Source organism: Podarcis liolepis (genome assembly GCF_965112155.1).
Source record: "Podarcis liolepis genome assembly, chromosome: 7".
Classification (NCBI taxonomy): Eukaryota; Metazoa; Chordata; class Lepidosauria; order Squamata; family Lacertidae; genus Podarcis; species Podarcis liolepis.
Window position 1 is genome coordinate 66,403,612 of NC_139561.1, and position 19,166 is coordinate 66,422,777.

At 40.5% G+C, this 19,166-nt stretch overlaps 1 protein-coding gene across 9 annotated transcripts; it reads left to right on the plus strand.

Moving 5' to 3' along the window:
- The first annotated feature begins 101 nt into the window (after positions 1-101).
- CEP85 (centrosomal protein 85) lies at positions 102-17,551 on the plus strand. 9 transcript variants are annotated; one of them, XM_083511922.1, is made up of 14 exons: positions 222-399; positions 918-2,414; positions 2,464-2,624; positions 5,574-6,253; positions 7,204-7,337; positions 7,809-7,926; positions 8,226-8,411; positions 9,776-9,928; positions 10,155-10,309; positions 11,684-11,801; positions 14,213-14,263; positions 14,352-14,459; positions 14,975-15,200; positions 16,402-17,551. In XM_083511922.1, the coding sequence occupies exons 3-14, from the start codon at positions 2,570-2,572 to the stop codon at positions 16,563-16,565; spliced, it is 2,148 nt and encodes a 715-aa protein (XP_083368048.1). In that variant the 5' UTR covers positions 222-399; positions 918-2,414; positions 2,464-2,569; the 3' UTR covers positions 16,566-17,551. The 9 variants fall into 9 exon arrangements, with proteins under 9 accessions (XP_083368047.1, XP_083368050.1, XP_083368048.1 ...); XM_083511921.1 differs by lacking the exon at positions 918-2,414 and having other exon boundaries at positions 102-399; positions 2,543-2,624; XM_083511924.1 differs by lacking the exons at positions 918-2,414; positions 9,776-9,928 and having other exon boundaries at positions 219-399; positions 2,543-2,624.
- The last annotated feature ends 1,615 nt before the right edge of the window (positions 17,552-19,166 follow it).

Sequence of the window (19,166 nt, forward strand, 5' to 3'; positions counted from 1 at the left end):
AAAGAACATTCATTGGGTGCTCGCCGGCCAATTGCATTCGGAGGCTGTGAACCAATGGGAAGGGAAAGGGAAACTCCTCCCTTGGCAACTGGCGGAGAAAAGAGGCGCGGCGCCGCCCCGAGGCCGAGGGCGCGAGCCTTCAACGGTCAGTCTACGAGGGAGTGGGCGTGGCAACAATGGAGAAGGTGGAGCGTCGTGAGCCTTTTTCTTTTCACCCTCGTGCAACGGTCGTTGCGCGTGCGCAGTGAGCGGCGGGAGGTCTAAGGCTCCGCTTTCCCGGAGTTGCCTGGGGAGATTTCGTCGTCGTCTGCTCTTATCCGAGTTGTGAACGGATGTGTTTTACCTCAGTACTCGCTCAAAGGGACCTTTGTTCGCGGACCCGTCATTTGTACGCTAGAGGTAAAATAATAATAATAAATAACTTTCCTCTTTGTGGGTTTAGCCCTGACCCCATTTAATTCGCCGCTCGGAAACCCTGGAATACTGTATATTCTTCGGTATAAACAACCACGGCTTTACCCGAAACCGGGGTGGAGGGAGAGGTAGTGAGGAGATGGGTGTCCTTCTGTGCCCTCAGATAGGCACTATTTAGCCTTAAAATACACTCATAACTCCCCCCTAAAACACTATTGCGGGATTTCTCCCCCCCCCCTTTGGTGGCTCTTTGAAGGAAAGATGCGCTTCATGTACACATGATGCGGATTGAGAGGATTCTAAATAAGTCATGGGCTAGAAACTCAAAACCAGGCTTACTTGAAAGTGAACGCCATCAAAATGGATAGACCACTTAATGATTCTTCTGCCCATTGTAGTAATTGCAGTGTGCTCTGCTAGATGCTGAATGCTTTTTAGTTGTATTTTTATTCATTCTTTTGTTTTATATTGTATTTTATTGTGTTGCAATTTGCATTCCATAGAACTCAAATTGTAATATAATGCAAGAAATAGAAGCAATAAAAATACAATTGAAAATCGAAATGAATATTTAATGTGGACATGCTATGGACTACATGAACGAAGCTTGTAGGCCACTGCTGGGCCACAGACCACAGTACAGGGAACCTATGCCTTAAGGTGTATTTCTTGGTGTTTGCACTGAAGACGTGAGTCGAGCTGAGTGCAATAGAACTTATTTCCAGGTACGTTCCAAACATGTAGAATTGCAGCTGCAAGCAGAAGCAATATATATTTAGAGGCTGCAGTTGGGTAATGCCTTTATTGCATCCAGCCAAAATGCCACAAAAATTGAAAGTTTTTGAGATCTATAGAAATCTTGATTGGGCAGGATGTTACACAAAATTGGGGGTGGTTAGCTGAGGAAAGATAATAAGCAAAAAACCAGAAAAACTACCCTGGATGTTCACTATAAGATCTGCTTGTAGTTAATGTCTAAAATGGAGATTACAAGCTGAGTCCCTCACAGATGCTGAGATACTGGCTTACACACTTGGGGTTTTGGGATAGAGAAGCAAAAAATGGCTGCTGCCCCCATTTCTTTGAAAAAAGCAAAACCCAGCCTGTAAACCTGTTCTTTCCCACATACTTCAAATGAAACTACAAGTTCCTGCTCAGGTAAAGAGCAGAGATAAAAAGAAATGTGGCATTCTTTATTTTGGCAAACCCAGAAGTTAATTTTGGTAGATGCATTAGGTGACAGGCAATTTAAGTGTGCTACTACATGACTCCAACCTTCTTAATATGCACAATGGCTGTAATCCTATTCACACATTTGGGATTAGGTCCTATGAAATTTAACAGGACTTTCAAATAAACATGCACAGCATTGGTAATGCAAAGGGGTGTGTTTTTTTAAACTTCCCAGGTAAGGGAACCGGATAAAAGTATTATACATGTGCTTTTAAAATGTGAAAATAAAACATGTTTTGGCAAAAATATGGATGATCTTCTATATATCACACATAACACAAGTCGTATGAGAGAGGCTCAAAGGCATTATTCCAGATTTTGCATGAATATGCCCCACAGAGAACTGTTGAACACTTGCTGCTGTTGAATGCTGTTGGGAATGAATGTGAAAGACATTAGGTGTGTATTCTAGCCTTTAAATCAGAACTAAAAGGATTGTGTTATGTATTCATTCATTTATTAGACTTAGTCACTTGTCACCTGAAGGTCTGCAAGTGACTTACAGCAAATATATATATACACACACACACACACACACACACAGAGTACATAATATCTTAGAAGGGTGAAGTGGGGGAGGGAGTGTGACTAACTCAACATACAAGAATTAAGCCTGATCTTACACCCTTTCTCTCTTCATAGCATATTACCGCTGAATTTTTTTTCAGAGCCTGCCTGTTTGTCTGTATACCTTGTACCCATACTGTAGTGATATCTTTATACCATACACAAGAGAATGAGAATATGCTCTGGAGATCTGTCTATAGGTTGTGGAATAGGATGTGCTCCTTACACTTGGTTTAGGAATTCTTATAGATATAAAGCTTTATGTAAGATTAGAAGAGTGATTGGCTAGATACAGTCTTGTAAATTTGGTATTTATCTAAAATTCCAGATAGATACTTTGGTCATAGTTCCAAGCATGGCTGCCTTTGGGGACACTCTAACTGATACCTCCTCCTCGAACAGAACTGATGGTAAGTTTCCATTTTTAAGTTCCAATACAAAGCCTTTACATTCCGGGTTACTGTTCCTTCTCATATTATTGCACACTTTTTCAGATGAGACAGTGGCAGAATTGAATCTGTATTTAGGATTGGTAATGAACTGAATGAGGACCAATAAACTGAAGTTCAGTCCTGACTATTGGACTATTGCAGTGTGTTGTATGTGGGACTCATTTGAAGACTGTTCAGAAACTGCCTTGGAGTGGCTGCAAGGATCAGATGTTGCCATTTTTAAAACTACTCCACTTGCTAGTAGCCTGTTTTCTGAACATAATTCAAAGTACTGGCTGTTGCCTGTAAAACCCTAAATATGTGTGATCTGACTCGTTGAAGGATTGCTTTCTCCTACACATGGCTGTCTGATATTTAATGTTAATTTCCAGAGTATTTAATGTTAATTTCTCTGAGTACTACTCCTACCTTGAGAGGCTAGGCAGCTGGTGATAACCTGCTTTTGAAGAACTTTTCCTAGAAAATTATCCTGGCACCAAATTTGTTTTTCCCCCCTGGTGACATGTGTTCTCTGTTGTCCAAGACTTGCAGGCTATAAACTGGCTGATATTAATTGCTGGTTTTGCCTCCACTCTCTGTTTTATCAATATATTAATTTATTCTATTTTAATAAGTTGTTTTTTGCTGCTCTGCGTATATTAGCTGAAGAATGGATACAGATTTTGAAAATAAATAAATAGGCGTCCACAGTCTGGTTGACTTTTTATCTCCCTTTTCTGAGACTTTATGTCAACCAGGAAACAGATCAGCTTCTTGCTGCACATGGTCTTTTAAGTTCCTTTGAACTGAAATTTGTTTCCATTTTAGGAAATTTCAAAGGTTACAGAGCTAAGGCCTTTGGGGACTTCTGACTGTAGAAATATTATCCATGATGTGACTGTGTACCGTATAAGGAAACTTGATATGCCCTTTAGCTTATCTTTGCAGTGGGCAACTTTGCATATAAAACTTTCCCTACACAGATATACATTAGTATGGGATGTGGGGGAAGGCATTTGCTTAGTGCATGCTATGTGTGATGTTAATGAAACATCTATTTTGCTGTTTATATACTCATCAGTTGAAAAGTAATTTGTTGGTACCCTGTCACATATGCAGTGTCCATTTCTTTTTTGCACTGTATGAAGTTGTATCCTTGGTTTAGAAGGTAGACTACACCCTAAATACATTTCAGAGTGTCCAGCTGTAACTGTATCCTACAAACTTCAGGCACTCAGACTCCCTTGGTAAGGAAGCAAGCACTTGCCTCATCACTTCAAGATCCAAATTGCTGGCACTGAACTAGAGACTTGTTAACCAGTGTCCCGGTAAGGAGAGCAAGCACTTGTTCATGAGGTGCCTGGGGGAAGCAGTTCTGGTGGGAGAAAGGATATGACTTGCTCCATCTTTTCCTGGCTGCTGTGGGTGCCTTCTCTTTCCCTGTCATCCACATCTGTAGCTGTGCCCCTAGTCTACTTCCCTCTTTTCATCTTTCATAAGGAGTTCTTATGGAGATGTTGCATAGCCTGCATATGTGCATTGCCTCTCAACACCATTCTACACTCTTGATGGGTAAATGCCATGTGTGAAGTAGGCCACCAAGGTGAGTGGCTTAGCTGAGATGTGAATTTTCCTATTCAAATATTCTCTGGGCACGTCCAAGTTCCCCCTAATTTAAGAGACAGCATGTGTGCTTTTAGTTTTCCAGGGTGTCTTAAATAACTTTCCCCAGCACTTTGCATTCTGCAAATAAGAAATTCTAGAAATCTAATGTGGGATCTCATACATGCAGAGTCATGCTTTGTTCTGCTCTTAATAGAACTTGTTTCCTAGTGCCAGTATTCTGATTAGTATATAGCCATCACATCATATGATTGGCTTAATAAATACTAAACAACACTGTGTTGCCCTCCTGTTTTTGAAATGTGTCTAGCTCTTGCATTATCAAATTTCAGTTCTTGGAGGAGTTATCAGCAGACCAATTCTCCTGACATATTTCATATTGGCATCTTGTCAGTAGATGCTTAACTGTGCCATGCATAGCATCAATCCTGTGATAATCAAACTAGGGCCCTGCATTCCTCTTCATATCAGCATTTGGGTATTGCAAACATGTGGCAATATGAGATCATCATTCTGAAACAGGAAAGAAGCTGTATCCCAGAGAGACAAACTTTTAAATTGTATTTTTGCTGACTTAAATTCATGCAAAGGTACCCAAGAATATGGAGAGGAATAAATATTGTTAGTCAATATGGTGCTTTGCTGTTTGGTAGAACTGCTGTTGTTTTTCCTGTATTGAAACCTGAGAGTTGCTAAGAATAACTTCACACTTTCATCTAGTCAGATCTGGTACTTCTGCGTCAGTATTTTCAGCATTCGTACAGCCTTATTCTGTACAGCTGTTGGGGAGAATCAAAGCTTATTTTGGGGGGAAGCTAATGCCAAACAGGGCAGCAATTGCTTCACTTTTCTAGGAGGTGTTCCAATCTACTGCTGCTTTAGGGTAGTCGCCAACTCCACTTGACGTATCCGGCAGCAAATGAGAATTGCAGTGCTGTGGGTTGGGAACGTAATCAAAAGCTCAGCTCCTCGGTCCTGAGTAAGTGTTAGCATTTTATAAAGCCACACTTCAATATGTTTTTTATGAGCAGCTAAAAAGTTCCAATTTTCTTTTAAGATCTCATTTGATCAAATGAAAGTTAGTCTGGTTTCATGTTCACATTTGAATTGTGTCCAGAGGCTGAGGTAAATAAGCTAGGAAATATAGCTATTGTTTATGAGAAAATGGCTTTTCCTTTTTATCATATACTGTAGTAGCTCTGCTGCAATGTGTGAGGTGCCTAGCCGCGTAGTGTACAGATAAGCTACACTTCTCTAAAGTATAATGTTTTGAGCCTAATCTACCAGTTGTTTTTCTTTTCCCAGCATTCTGCAGTTCCAGTGACGGTTCTTCATTTCAGCCCATCAAAACCCAAGTGGCCATCCCTACAGCTCATGTCATGCCTTCCATGCTAGATAGGTCTTCTTGTTCAGTGGGTGAATCAAGTGTGCTTCGGACCACCCTGACTTCCTCTCTGCCAGTCTCTTCAAGTAGCACAGGAGGGCTGATGTCCAACCATGATCCTGATACTCTGAGGCACTCCCAGGTGTTTCACAGGAACCCTGTTCATCTTTATCAAACTTCAGTGGAAAATGGCTGTAACCAATCCTCTTTCCTTGCTCCTGACCAAACAAGTGTGGAATGTGCTCAAAAACCCATTAGATTGGCTGCTGAACTCACGTTTAACCAATCTCCTCTTCTGGATAAGCAGTCTGCTGGTCCTTGGTCCCAGCTTCAAATGTGTAATTCAGATACTGCTGTTACTGGCCTAGAAAAAGACCCATGCAAAGTGCTGCTAGATGTTAAACCAGCAACAGAAACCAACAGAGTCTGTGAAAAGCAGGTACCCTTGGGGCTTAATCCTGCTACTATGTACCCCAGCCCAACTGCTCAGTCTCAGCTGTGGAAGCAGGAAACTTGCACACTACATCAGCATGAGAATTGTGCGCTTAGTGCCTGGAATCAGCACTTGGACCGTGTTCGCCTGCAGTTGGACCAGATTCAGGTAGAAGGTCTTTTTGAAACAATCTGCTTTAGTTTAAGAGAGTGTGTGGACGCAACAAGAGTTTAAAGTTGAATAGCACTTTTAGCCCTTATTCACAGTTGCATATAAACGGAGTTATTCCATTGCATGTTTATTTTTCTGAAATATATATGTTTCCACTTTCTATTTAAGTGTGAGTCTTTCCTCTCTAAATTGTTTTCTGCTTTAATCTCTATGATAGTGGTTTAATAGAAATAAAATATACAGTTGTCAGTGACTACTGCTATTGTATGGCTTTGTCTGGTGAAAGAGTACAAGGTAATCTGCTACCTTGACTAACGATTAATTGATAATCATTAGAATTGTCTATGTGGTGCTTTAGTTTACAGGGGGAGGTGGCACTGTGCCATTTTTCAAGGAGAAGTTCCTGAAAAAATGGGCAGCCCATGGGTATGCATAGTGAGAAGTCCTGTATTTGTTGTATTTAGTTTTTAAGGGGTTTAGGGATTCTCCAAAGTGCATATTCCAGCCTTGTTTTTCCAAATGTTGTTGCTATATATCATGAGTTCTTTTTGACTGTATGGAAAAAATTGCAGACAAGTAACAGCAAAATGACTGTGATTCATTTTGCCTTTTTGTATGAAAACTTTGTCATAAAATCCACACTCTTCTAGTGAGATGAAACCATCTTTGTTTAGTGGCTTAGAGCAAATCCCCTCCATTCCCTGCAGAAAGGGAACTTTCATGGTTGGTCCAGTGTATCATTTCTCTGTAACACACAGAGTGATCTAAAATTATTGAGTGCAGTTCTTTATGGAGCAATTTTTTTCATAGTGTTTTGATGTGGGCCTGGAATAGCTGGGTGTAAGATGAGTCTTCTATGTATTGGTGCATGGAAGCGAATAGCCTCTTAAAAGTTGTGTCTGAGCTGAACCTAATGCCTTATTTCTCTCTGACCCTCATGATTCCAGCTGCAAAACAAAGCTCCTTGCTACCATCCCTTGGGGAGCAGTACTTCACTGCACACTGTTGATCCAGCCCAGTGGGTTGGTATTGTAAATTCAAATGAGAACCTGCTCAGGGAGAAAGAAATCCTCATTGACAGGTAGGAAATGGAAATAATCTTTTAGATTTCCAACTATCAAGTCTGAGACTGTCGCTCAATTAGCATGTAATTAACATGTAACACTAAGCCATACTATGGTTTAGCATGAATGAGCAAACATGGGGGTTCTGGCATTTAAGTTGTCACACTAAGCTGTGACTTGGTTTAGTGTTATATTCAAACCTGGGCTTATGTTTTGCCTCACTTTCAGACAACACATATTTATTGTTTAAATTAAGGGATGACAATGGAAGGTAGCCTCATCCCCAGTTACCTTTTCCCTTTCCATTACTCTCCCTCCCCCACCTTTGCTTCCTGTCTTTAGATTATAAGCAGGCATTGGTAAATGCCATTTAAAACTTGTATAAAGTCCATCCTACTAATGAAAACTTTCTGAATATTCTGAAAATTTTCTGAATATTTGACTTTGCAAATGTAAATATGTGTGTTGGGGTTATTCCTTTTTTGAAGGCAAAGGCAACACATTTCACAGCTGGAACAGAAAGTACGAGAAAGTGAGCTGCAAGTCCACAATGCCCTCCTGAGCCATCCTGCTGCTTATGGGGACTTGTATCTGCTCAGAATGCAGGTAAGTACCATCAATTCATGGCTGGTGTGGCTTGAAGATTCTATTTCCTTCATTTTTCTGAAGTAAGAGATATAGAAATAATGCTTGGGTGAAGAAGGTTGGATTAGGGAAATGCCATACTAGTCATCTACCATTTCAGGATCTTCTGAAGCTCTGGATCCGACAGTATCCACCATACCATTGGTCTTTTTTCTTTTCTTTTTTTTTTTTGCAATTGCTGCTTTTCTGGGGGTGCAATATTTGGTGTGGATTTTGAGAATGCTTGGAAGCTAGTATGATCCTCATTAACTCTTTTGCAGGAAATGCAGCGGGAGAACATATTCTTACGAGCTCAGTTTACTGAAAAAACAGAATGTCTTACGAAGGAAAAGATTGAATTGGAGAGGAAACTGGCTGCTTTAGAAGCAAGTGTAAAACAGATCCAGGAGGCCCATAAGGAGACTATACAGAAGCATAGAGTAGAGCTGAAGAAACAAGATGAAAGGGTGGGCTGTCTCTATTAATACAATAGGTATATCCCGGTTTCCACTTGATTACAAAAGGAAAACAGTACATAGGCACATGGTATGTGCAGAGTGTTTTGCTTCTGATTATGGACATTGCCGGTAGTAAGAATAAATTATCACAAAATATGCAAGGAATACATATTTTCTGTTGGTATACAGAATCCTCCCCCTCATGCATTTTGGGGTTAAGGCAAGAGTACAACAGCTTCTTGCACATGAGTTTATATTGAAGGATTGACTCTGGAGCAAAGAAAACCTAGTACTTGGCTCTTCTGGCATCTAAACCTGGAGTCTTGATACAGTTCTTGCTTGCTGATCTTGCATCATGTAGCATTGCTTTTGGAAATTGGTTTCTGTGTTGAAGATCAGTAATGTGAGTTAGAAATAGTACTGTTTCATTAGTAACAATGAATGAATGCTAATTGCAATACATTTGTTAGGCAAGCTTAGCAAATTCAAAGTTTATTTACTAAATATAAATAAAATAAACATGTTAAACAATTTTGCTCTCTGGGGTATCAGAATTCCTCTCCACCAAAACCCCACATCAGCGTTGAAGATTCTAAATAATGAAATGCAATTGGCAGAAAGCTGAGCACATCAAGATTTTTCCAAAACTGTGGCACCAGTACAGTGGTGCCTCGCAAGACGAAAAGAATCCGTTCTGTGATTCTCTTCGTCTAGCGGTTTTTTCGTCTTGCGAAGCAAGCCCATTGAAGGATTAGCGGATTAGCGCTATTAGCGGCTTTTAGTGGCTTATCTGCTGATCGGATCAGCTGATAAGCGGCTTAGCGGCTTAGAAAAAGGGGGGGAGGAATAAAAAACCAGCAGGAACTCGCAAGACATTGTCGTCTTGCGAAGCAAGCCCATAGGAAATTCGTTTTGCGAAGCACCTCCAAAACGGAAAACTCTTTCGTCTAGCGAGTTTTCCGTCTTTCGAGGCATTCGTCTTGCGGGGTACCACTGTACTGCACTGGGTTTCTATGAGCATCCAAATCCTACGGTTTTTCAATATGAAGCTTTAACTGTGCTTTGCATGTAAAATGTGTTGCATTCTTCATCAGCATGTCTTAAGGAGAATATTTTTTTTACTTAGCTGACACAACTTATCCCCCGACATCATGTTGCTGCTTTTGTGTAGCCTGGAGTGAGATTAGCCTGCTCTGTGTGATAGCCCATTCTGTCTTGAAGTACTCTGCTTGAATGAAGTCTCTAACGTATATTTTATTTGTTGCTTGTAGGTTAAAATAGTGTTTGCCCCTCAAAGCTGATACATGCACTCACTCAATGAGTGAAAAACAGTCCTCTAAGAAAGCCCCTACTTTTGTTCTTTGTTTGTGCAGGTAAAGGCAAGAGATAAACATATTGAGCACCTGAAAAAGAAGTGCCAAAAAGAATTTGAGCAGAACCGTGAGAAACAGCAGAGAATTGAGACTCTGGAGCGTTACGTTGCTGACCTTCCAATGTTGGAAGATCATAAGAAACTCCACCATCAGGTATATTGGTATCTCCTGGATACAGCTGCACTTGTGCCAGGTCTTTGCATCCTACTGAGTGTGCATGGCTGGTTGGAATGGCAATCTGTTTTCAGGAAGTGAAATATTCTGATCTATTCAAATTGCTTGGAACTGTAAGAAGATGTAGGAGACATATGCTTTGCGTGAAAGAAAAACTGCTAGGAAAGAATTCTGTTGGTTCTGAAGTGTTCTCTCTACTTTCTAGTTAAAAGAATCTCAGCAGGCAACTACAGCTTTGCAGGAATCAGTGACCACTCTTGAGAAAGAGCTTGCAGATGTTCGTGCCAATTGTAGAGAGAAGGAGCTGCACCTAGAAATGCAGAAACGCAAAGAAATGGAACTGCTTTCTACCATGCGCAGGTAATGCTCTTGGGAACTGTGAGTGAAGAAACAGAACGAAATAAGAGAAGGTTATTTGGTGTGGTCTCAAAGTCTTATATTGTATAGTGCTTGTGGTGGAACTTCCCTATAATGCATTTCTATCAGGGATGCAGTGAGAGACAATATGATAGTACAAGCCTCGGGAATGAGGGTGGGAGCAAGAGGTGGGAATAGCTGTAGAAGAGTAAACTTGAGTAGCGGTCGAGTGGGAAAGAGATCGTGTTCAGCTTGCTGTGTAGAGGCACAACATTCAGTTTTTAAAACTATAAAACTGAGTAACAGAGCTTGGGGGCAAAGAGTGGACTCTGGAGTTAGCGTGATGCTTGAGAGAGAAAAATGGACAATGGAGGAGCAGACACCACAGGAGCTGAGTATATGGGTATTGGCCAAATCTGCCTTGGGTGCCTTGGCATAAAGGCAGTATATAAATGCAATAGATAGATAGATAAAATAGTTGGCTATAGGCATGTAGTGAGCTTGCTATTAAAAGTGTGTCATGTCAGTTTTGTCTTCCAAATTATGGTAAACATTCTGGCTTCAGAATCAAGAGGAGATAATTTGGCACTGGGCTTTGGGCTGCTTTTAAAACACTAGTAGCATGTGATGGAGGCAGATCCATTTTGTTTAAACTACCCAGTTATGTGGAAGAGGGGTGTGTTTTAAATGATTAACAGTAAAGGGAGTTTATAGTGGGGGTGGGGGGGACACAGTCCTTCCTCCTGCCCATGAATCTGTTCCCCATCCCCAGCATTTGTCTCATCAACTGGGTGTCCTTGCTTGGGATATATTTTTTAAAAAATTGTAGCTGTTTATATTCTCTCTCTAGGGAGACAAATCCTTCCAATGTGAATCACAATTACCATCAAAATCCATTGACAGAATCACAATAAACAATATAAAAACATAAATAATCAGAATTCTTCCCACAATGCCTTGTATTTGGGGAGTTGACAGGACAGTCCAGTTGGAGCAGGCTCCGAGGCCTGCTGCCTCTCCTGGGATCCAGTGAAGGCAGGGTGAACAAGTTTAGGGAACTTGCCATGCTGATTATGTAAGGCTGTCAGTTTCTTCCCATGTTGGATGAGGGGTAGGGAAGAGCTACAAGACAATGTTTGGCTTTTTTGTTCTTTCACAGAAAAATGTGGCCTTGACTATGTGACTATGACTTAAGAATGTCTTTAAAATGTGTTTTTTGTTACTTAAAGTGTATGCTTTTGGAGCAGAGTAGGATTTCTACTTTGTCAATATGGGATCAAGGGGTGGTTGTAGTTCAGATTGAGTATTATGAAATCCATCTTCAAGGGGTGAACTTGTTGAGGTCATTCCATTTAGCATTGGCATCTTGTTTCTTAGTTTACAAGATAAAATGCAGCGTGGGAAGAATTCAGCAACAGACGACACTGCCCAGGAGTTGGAGAAAGAGAAACAAGAAAAATTTTCTCTGCAAAATGAATGTGATCTCCTTAGGAAGGTAACCTACTCCCAGGGGGGAATTGGTGGTTATTGTGGATCTCATATTCTCTGGCAATTGGATCATATTTTTTGTGCAGTCCCACATATGGGTTCTGTATCTGCTGAGATAGACATCTCTTTTAGATAGGTTGTGCCAAGCTCAGTGATTAACATCACACCCCTACCTCTAGGTAAGCAACCTTGCTATTCTCCTATTTGTGAAACTGCACAGAGATAAAAAAGAATAACAGAACAACTTGGATTGTCATTCACTGAGGCATCATTGTGTGCTTGCACCCTTCTTCATCACTGCACATGCCATTAGGACCTGCAGTCACTTGAGTACTTCTTGTATAGTCCCTGCAACAGTATGTTAGGAACTGAGCAGGAAGGCAGGAGCCATGTCTCCAGGATATGCACTGTGAGGGTTGGGAGCAGGCTTCCCATCAAAATTGTTATTGTCTAGTTCTAGAAAGCTCCAAAAATTGTTTCATGCAGGCACAGAATAGGGCTGGGCGATATCTGGTTTTCAATATCACCAGCAAAACATCGCAATATTTTGATATATCACGATGTTTGAAATAAGGCTGGAACTACATAGAGGTGAATGTGGTAATGCCCTGGCAACTGGTACTATGTACGGGTCTAACTCCAAAACTGATAAATTTTTACTTACCTTTAACATGTTGTTAAAACTGTTATGTTATAGTACTACTGTACAGATAATGTTTAATTAGCACATTTTCTCTAAAATTAAAGCTGTAGAAGTAATTCAGTAGCATAGATATCAAAGGTATGGTGAGATAATGTTTCCTGAAAAATTGATTACATTACTAAACAAGAAAAAAAAAACAATTCACAATCACAGTCACACTTTTAGATATTCAAATATATTTCACTATTGAGTCTTAGTTGAATGTGTGCATCTCACAACACAGTTGTTTGATTGATTGTTAATTTTCTTTTCTAAACCAGGCCAAAATAGAAACAATGGAATGGATAAATTTTAACAGAACAAAAAATTGCTAAACAAAATTTATATTTTTAATGCCAGGGGAATTTCCATTTCTTTTATAAACCAGGCCAAACCAGAAAGAATGGATAAAATGTTACAAAATAAAAAATTATTAAACAAACATAAATATTTTTGCAAGGAAAATTTGATGCATTTAATTATATGAAGATTTACTCAATGATAGTGTGCTTCAACTTTAACATTACAAATTCCTGGAGAATATATTAATGTTATTATATTAATTTGTTATTAGTAAGAAGAAATTTGTGAGAAACCATAGGGGCAAAGGGAGAATTGAGAAGAGTTATAGGGTAGGGAGAGGGTCTGGAGGAGAAAATGAGGAGCATAATGAGGGAGAGGGAGAGACAATTGAGCATACACACAAACCAACAAGAAGCACATGCAGATGGGGAAAAGAGGGAAGTGGCCAGAGCAGCGTGTTTTTCTTTTTTACTATTACCCCAGTTTATATTTTTATGTGAGAACAGGAGGAGGAAAGGGGCTCCAGATTCCAGAAGCCACGCCTTCTACCTAAGCCACCTACCAGCCTGATGCCTACCTTTCAGCAAGAGACTGGCGTCTCTAAGGAAGTTCCTGCTTGCAGGCTGTTGAGCTCCACCTGCTCAGGAGACAGAGCAGTCAGGCGACGTTAGGCTGCACACTCACTCGCACACACGATACCTCCAAGGATGATTTTTGCCTGCCGCTGAGGATGCAGGCAGGGGAGACAGAGAACTAAGGCAGAGAGTTACCCTGCAGTTCACACACAATTTCTCAAAAAGCGAAAAAGCCGCTGCTATAGGAGGCACAGAAGAGCATCTGAGGCAGAGTTAGCTATAGTAACGGCTGCACAGGACAGGAAGAAGCATTGGCTTCCTGAGTTTTGCAGTGTTGTGCTTTTTGACTATTGCACACAAGCGCACACACAATTTACGATATATTGCCAGATTTTTTTTAAAAAAAATGGTTATCACAATTTTCTCTTTATATCGATATAAGACAATATATTGATATATTGCCCGACCCTAGCGCAGAACTCGTATGTGACTGTACAGATGACCACGTGAGGAACCATGGTTACAGATAAGCATCTGAAGAGGGAAGAGTTTAAATAATGAAATCTTAAGATCAACAATCTAGTACTTCCTGCAAGTATGGTCCTGAATTAGTGGTGTATTGCTGTGAATAGTTATATTTGAGGACGAATGATCTCTTCTGAAGAGTCCACAAACGATTTGGGGTTGAGAGTAAGATCAGAATGTAATCTCTCTAATTGCAAATATGGGGGTCATACACAGTAGTGCAGTGCTCATAAATGCATTTGTTAAAGCAATAAACGTTCAGTTTTTTTTATTGTGCTAAGAGTACATCTAAGGGTGCTAATAAATACATGGGAAGGTTTTCATCTTTTTCAGATTGTGGATAATCAGAAGAAGAAGATGAATCGGTTATCTTCAGAAGTAAAGGTGAGTTCAAATTGAAGGATTGGATATATGGTTCATGTATCCAAATCATCAACAGGATAATCAGAACTTGTTTGTTCTTGTATTCCAGGATCTAGAGAATCGGATTGCTCAGGAGGAAGACACAGGTCAAGCTCTCAAAGTGGAAGCACTGAGGCAGGAGAATGTAATGCAACAACTGCGCATAGCAGTGAAAGAGGTAGTTTCCCTTTTAAATATTGGCATCTGTTAAACAGATTAACCAGCCACACAACTATGTAGTAGGATCTCCATTCCTAGTCCCTCCCTCCCTTTTTTCCTTTAGAGTACCTTGATTGCCTAATAAGTCTGTGTTTTACTTCTCAGATTTGTAGCCTTGTTTGAATCCACCTTCCCTTTGGTTTGTTATACCCATATAGAAATAGTGTTTAGTGTTTTTGGTGCTCCTAGGGCTGTACAGCAATTTGTAGCTTGCGGCGGCTTTTGGTTACAAAAGCATAATATCAAGTAGCTCAGGATCTAGTATCTCTTTTATTCCCACCTCCCCAGTAATTATGGTTAGAATTGATATCACACAGTGACCTCTTATATTTTATAACTACATTAGAAAGTGGGTGCTGCCGCCAATCTGAAGGTTTCCAAAATAGAAGACATACTGTAGAATTGCAGTCTCACACTAGGGGGTGATAGAGATCTTCTCTAATGCTCCAGCTTCTCTTCCTCATTCCTTTTTAGCTTTCTGTACAGAACCAGGAACTGATGGAAAAAAATCTGACGCTTCAGGAGCACCTCCGGCAGATTGAGCCGGGTCAGCTACTGTCTGATGAAACAGCCCACCTTATTCAAGAGCTGCATAGAGAGCTAGCCAGCTGCCTGCAGGACCTGCAGTCTGTCTATAGCGTTGTAACTCAAAGGGCTCAAGGAAAGGATCCCAACTTGTCATTATTGTTGGGGATTTGCAGTAAGTAAAACAATAAGTTTTTTCAGCAGCTAGTAGTAGATGAATGTTCTTTCTTTGGGGCTCTGAAGATGTAATGCTTCTCCTGTTTTATTGGTTGCCTGTTGATAGCACAAGGGTTGCCAACACTTTCTAGGTGTGTGGGCATATTTGGCGTTTTGAGGTAGTTTTGTGGGCTTAGTCGTGTCTCCTCACTCCCCTGGGTCATTCTGCTCCCACAATGGACAGAGGAGCACAAACAAATTCCTTGCTTTTTTGTAAGGTCTATGTAAAACAGAGATCCAGTAGAACTGAAACAGCCTCATAAATTTGCCTGATTTTACTTACACAGAGCTCTCAAAAAGCATATTCAAAGTAAAGTTTACATTGGTAGCCTGTGTAGTAAAAATTACATACCAGCTGCTTGCCAGCACTGCTTAAATAAGGGTACAAATCAAAAGTTTTAATCATACACACAATGGTGACTTTAAGGGGATCTCTTGAAAAAAATGATGATCCATAAGCCTTAGATCCATGTGTTTGCACCATGGCAGTGCTGGAAAACACTGGATCCATGAATCTTATGGCTCATTAAATGGACATATGATCTGTGAGGAACTGAGAAAACGTTATTCATTTTCACGAGGATCCATTTTACATGTGGTGTGTGCACCCACATGCTCTCCCTGGCACTCCTCTCTCCCTCCTGACTCCAGCACCCTAATTTCTCTCCCGAGCCCCCCCTCTTTAGCTGCTTGGGTACTGCTTGAAGCCTTGAAAAGCCTATGGAACTGAAAAAAGAAATGCAGGAGAGGGTAGCTCACTTCCCCCACCCTTGCCTCCTAATGACAAAGGTTATGGAGAGTATTGGGGGGCACTAGGAAAAGTCTGTAGGAAAAGAGTGTCATGGTGCCCCCATTTTGGCAGCTTGGGGGTTTATGCTGAGGATATCTTGTAAATTGTTTTGCTGACATCAGAATCATTCAGTTATGATTGCTTCACTTGCAATACCGTTTTAGAATCACTAGACCATTGACATTCAACACTTCTCAGTATACTTTCTTAACCATTTGGAGACATACCCAAATGTGCATTCATAATAGTGAGAGCTAGAATGTGCTTTAAAAAGGGGGGGGGGATAAATCTGTTTCTAGCCTTAAATTGGATATCTGCAATCCCTGAATATTACCTCACTCATCTGTAACTTGGTTCTCTGATATCACAGCTGTGCACTGTTCAGTTAAAGAAAAGGATGACTTACAGAAACCGGGCATGATAGCAAAGAAGCTGGAGGACGTAAAACAATTGCGCAAAGAGATTGAAGATTTACGGACTGCTATTTCTGACAGATATGCACAGGATATGGGGGATAACTGTATCACGCAATGAAGGCAAAATGATGGGACCCAAGGACTAAGAGTCCACATCCATGAAAGCTGCTATAGGGTGGGATTTTCCAAAGCTCCTTCAATATATTATACTTCTGATTTGATGCCAAGTGGAGAGTGTTTCCTGCACCAAGAAATCAAAGTGTTTCTCTTGCCAGGAAGGTTCTTTGAAGAAAATGTCTGTGTTTGGCACACACTTCCCTTTTATTTGCAATTGGTTAAGATTTTGGGCAGGCTACCAAATAGCTGGTCCTTCCAGCTGTGAGTTCTCAGCAGTGACATAATTGCAGTTCCAGGGCTAGTTCATGCTTGCAATCACATGCCAGTAAATGCACCCTCTCTTCAGCTTGTAGCCTGCAATTTCATGAGGAAGTATGTGAATGGAGTAGTACATGGTTACAGCTGACAATCATTTCTGTGATTTTTGCAGCAGCACTTTTTCTAGATACCATAGTCATAGGAATCACTCTGGCTACTGTGTACTGCAGCTTACGCAAAAAAATATTAGTGCAAATGTGGACATGCACAATACTGAGGAGCCACTACGTCAGCGTATGTGTAGAAACATTTAAATTGGTCTGGATAAAGATGTTCTGAAATTCTTCAGTACTCTGAACTGTTCGGGTTTAGAAAGGACCTCCAAAGAAGCAGGAGTACAATGTTGGGAGTTCTAAAAAGCCTTGATGTATTTACTCTCAAAAGCCTTATAAGTACAGCTGCTACCAAGGAGTCTGGTCTTAAAAGCCTTTATTAGTTCTCCACATGTCTAACTGGGGCAGGGGGGCTATAACCTACATCAGTAAAATGGCCTTTCACAGTGCCTGTTTTAATGGGTTAAAATGTTCCCATTCAAATGCACCTTTTAAACTGTTTTTGTATGTCTCTGTTCTTTATGCACATACTTACTATATATTCCAAAGTGTGGATTTTCATACTTGTGTGCCTTAATTCCTAGAAATAAACTGTCTGAGATCAGCTGCATTCTTACAGGTGTGTGGCTGTATTGCAGAATTTGGATTCTTTCCATCTATCATGTGGATCTGACTTGGGCAAAAATACTGAGATCCATCAGTGGTTAGTTATTATGACTAAGCTGATCTGTACAAGTTAAGGAATGTAGGTAGAGGAGGAGTTTTTGAATGCCCCTCATGTTTCAAAATAAAACATCAAACCTCCGATTAGAACATTTAAGATCTTGGCAAGAAACCTATGCCTCTTTCTTTACACAGATGAGAACTTTATAATATGGAAGAATGTTCAGTCATGTAGCCCAGATGTTTTTTGCTCTTGGTGCAATGCATTTACTTGTTCTAAGGTTTATGAATACACATGGAATTGCCAACTTAACAAGCAGTTAACTGCAAACTTAACAAAGAGCATTTGTTGCCTCTAGCTGCTGTTCTCCCTACCTCCCTGGATATAACGGCAAGTGTACTTTTTAAAAATCTGCCTCAACATGCAATTGGCTGACTAACATCCCACCAGCGGTCCCTTTCTATGTATGCATTCTTAAAGTTCCTATCTCATCTAAAGTGGTGGGTTACATATCTCTGAATCCATCTGAGGTGCATTAAATCATTCATAAAGAACTGAGTAAACTAGTAATAAAGATGTATATGAGAGAGGAGGAGAGAGCATTGTGAAGTAGAAAGTGAGGAACTTGGTAGCCATCTATCTAGGCTTCAGTGTGAAAAGGGTAGGTGTCTGTGTATTGAACCTGCAGAACTTTGGGCACACACAACCCATCTCAAAGGCCTAGATCTGTTTGTTATTGAGAACAGATAATGTAGAAATTGAATATTTTGTTCATAGTTTATTGTGGCTGTAACTTCTTCCCAGGAGGAATCATTTTAAGCCTGCTGAAAAAATGGATTTAAAATACAGCTTTAGGTTAGTGAATGGATTGATCAAGTACAGTCGTACATTGTTTTGCCACCAGGATCCATTCCAGAGCCCCAGCCGCTAGCTGAAAAGGATGCAAGGCAAAGCACCTCGTCTGCATTTCTGCACATGTGCGAGTGGCAAACCTGGAAGTAACCTGTTCTGGTACTTCCAGGTTTTCTGCAAACGTTCGCCAAAGTGGACGCTAGACGAGGCAGACGTTTGCAGAGGTATTACTGTACCAGGTTTGGAATCTGTTGTCAGCATGAAAAGCTGGAACATCCAAAGTTGTGTATTGGGACAAGAATATAGTTTTGTTGATGCTAGGCTGCTACACAAAGAGCCTTAACCAACAGAAAATAATGAAAGTGCTGAATTTCTGACAGTTAATGGAAATGTGGCATTTACATGACATTCTGCCCACTGGCAACTGCCACCCCTGCCAAAGCTATTTCCTAATGAAGTGGGAGTTGTGTGACTCCAGCCAGTGAAGGGATAGTTTCTTTGTTGTCATGGCAAACTCACTGCAAAATGCCAAAGGAAGAAAACATTATTATTATTATTATACCACAGGTTTACCGGAAAGAAAAATCTTGGTTATAATTTTAAAATATCTGAGTCACAGATTTTGATTTTGTACCTAAAGAAAGCTTACTTTGCCAGGCTACTTGGTACTTAGTATTTTGGTTACAAAATAAAGTAGAGTTTCTGCTTTTTAAAA

Bases quoted from the DNA above. Each gene is read 5' to 3' on its own strand.
- CEP85 (XM_083511921.1), top strand. From the start codon at position 2,570: ATGGCTGCCTTTGGGGACACTCTAACTGATACCTCCTCCTCGAACAGA. The intron at 2,625-5,573 runs GTAAGTTTCCAT...TTCTTTTCCCAG, and splicing joins CTCCTCGAACAGAACTGATG to CATTCTGCAGTTCCAGTGAC. The intron at 11,802-14,212 runs GTAACCTACTCC...CATCTTTTTCAG, and splicing joins AATGTGATCTCCTTAGGAAG to ATTGTGGATAATCAGAAGAA.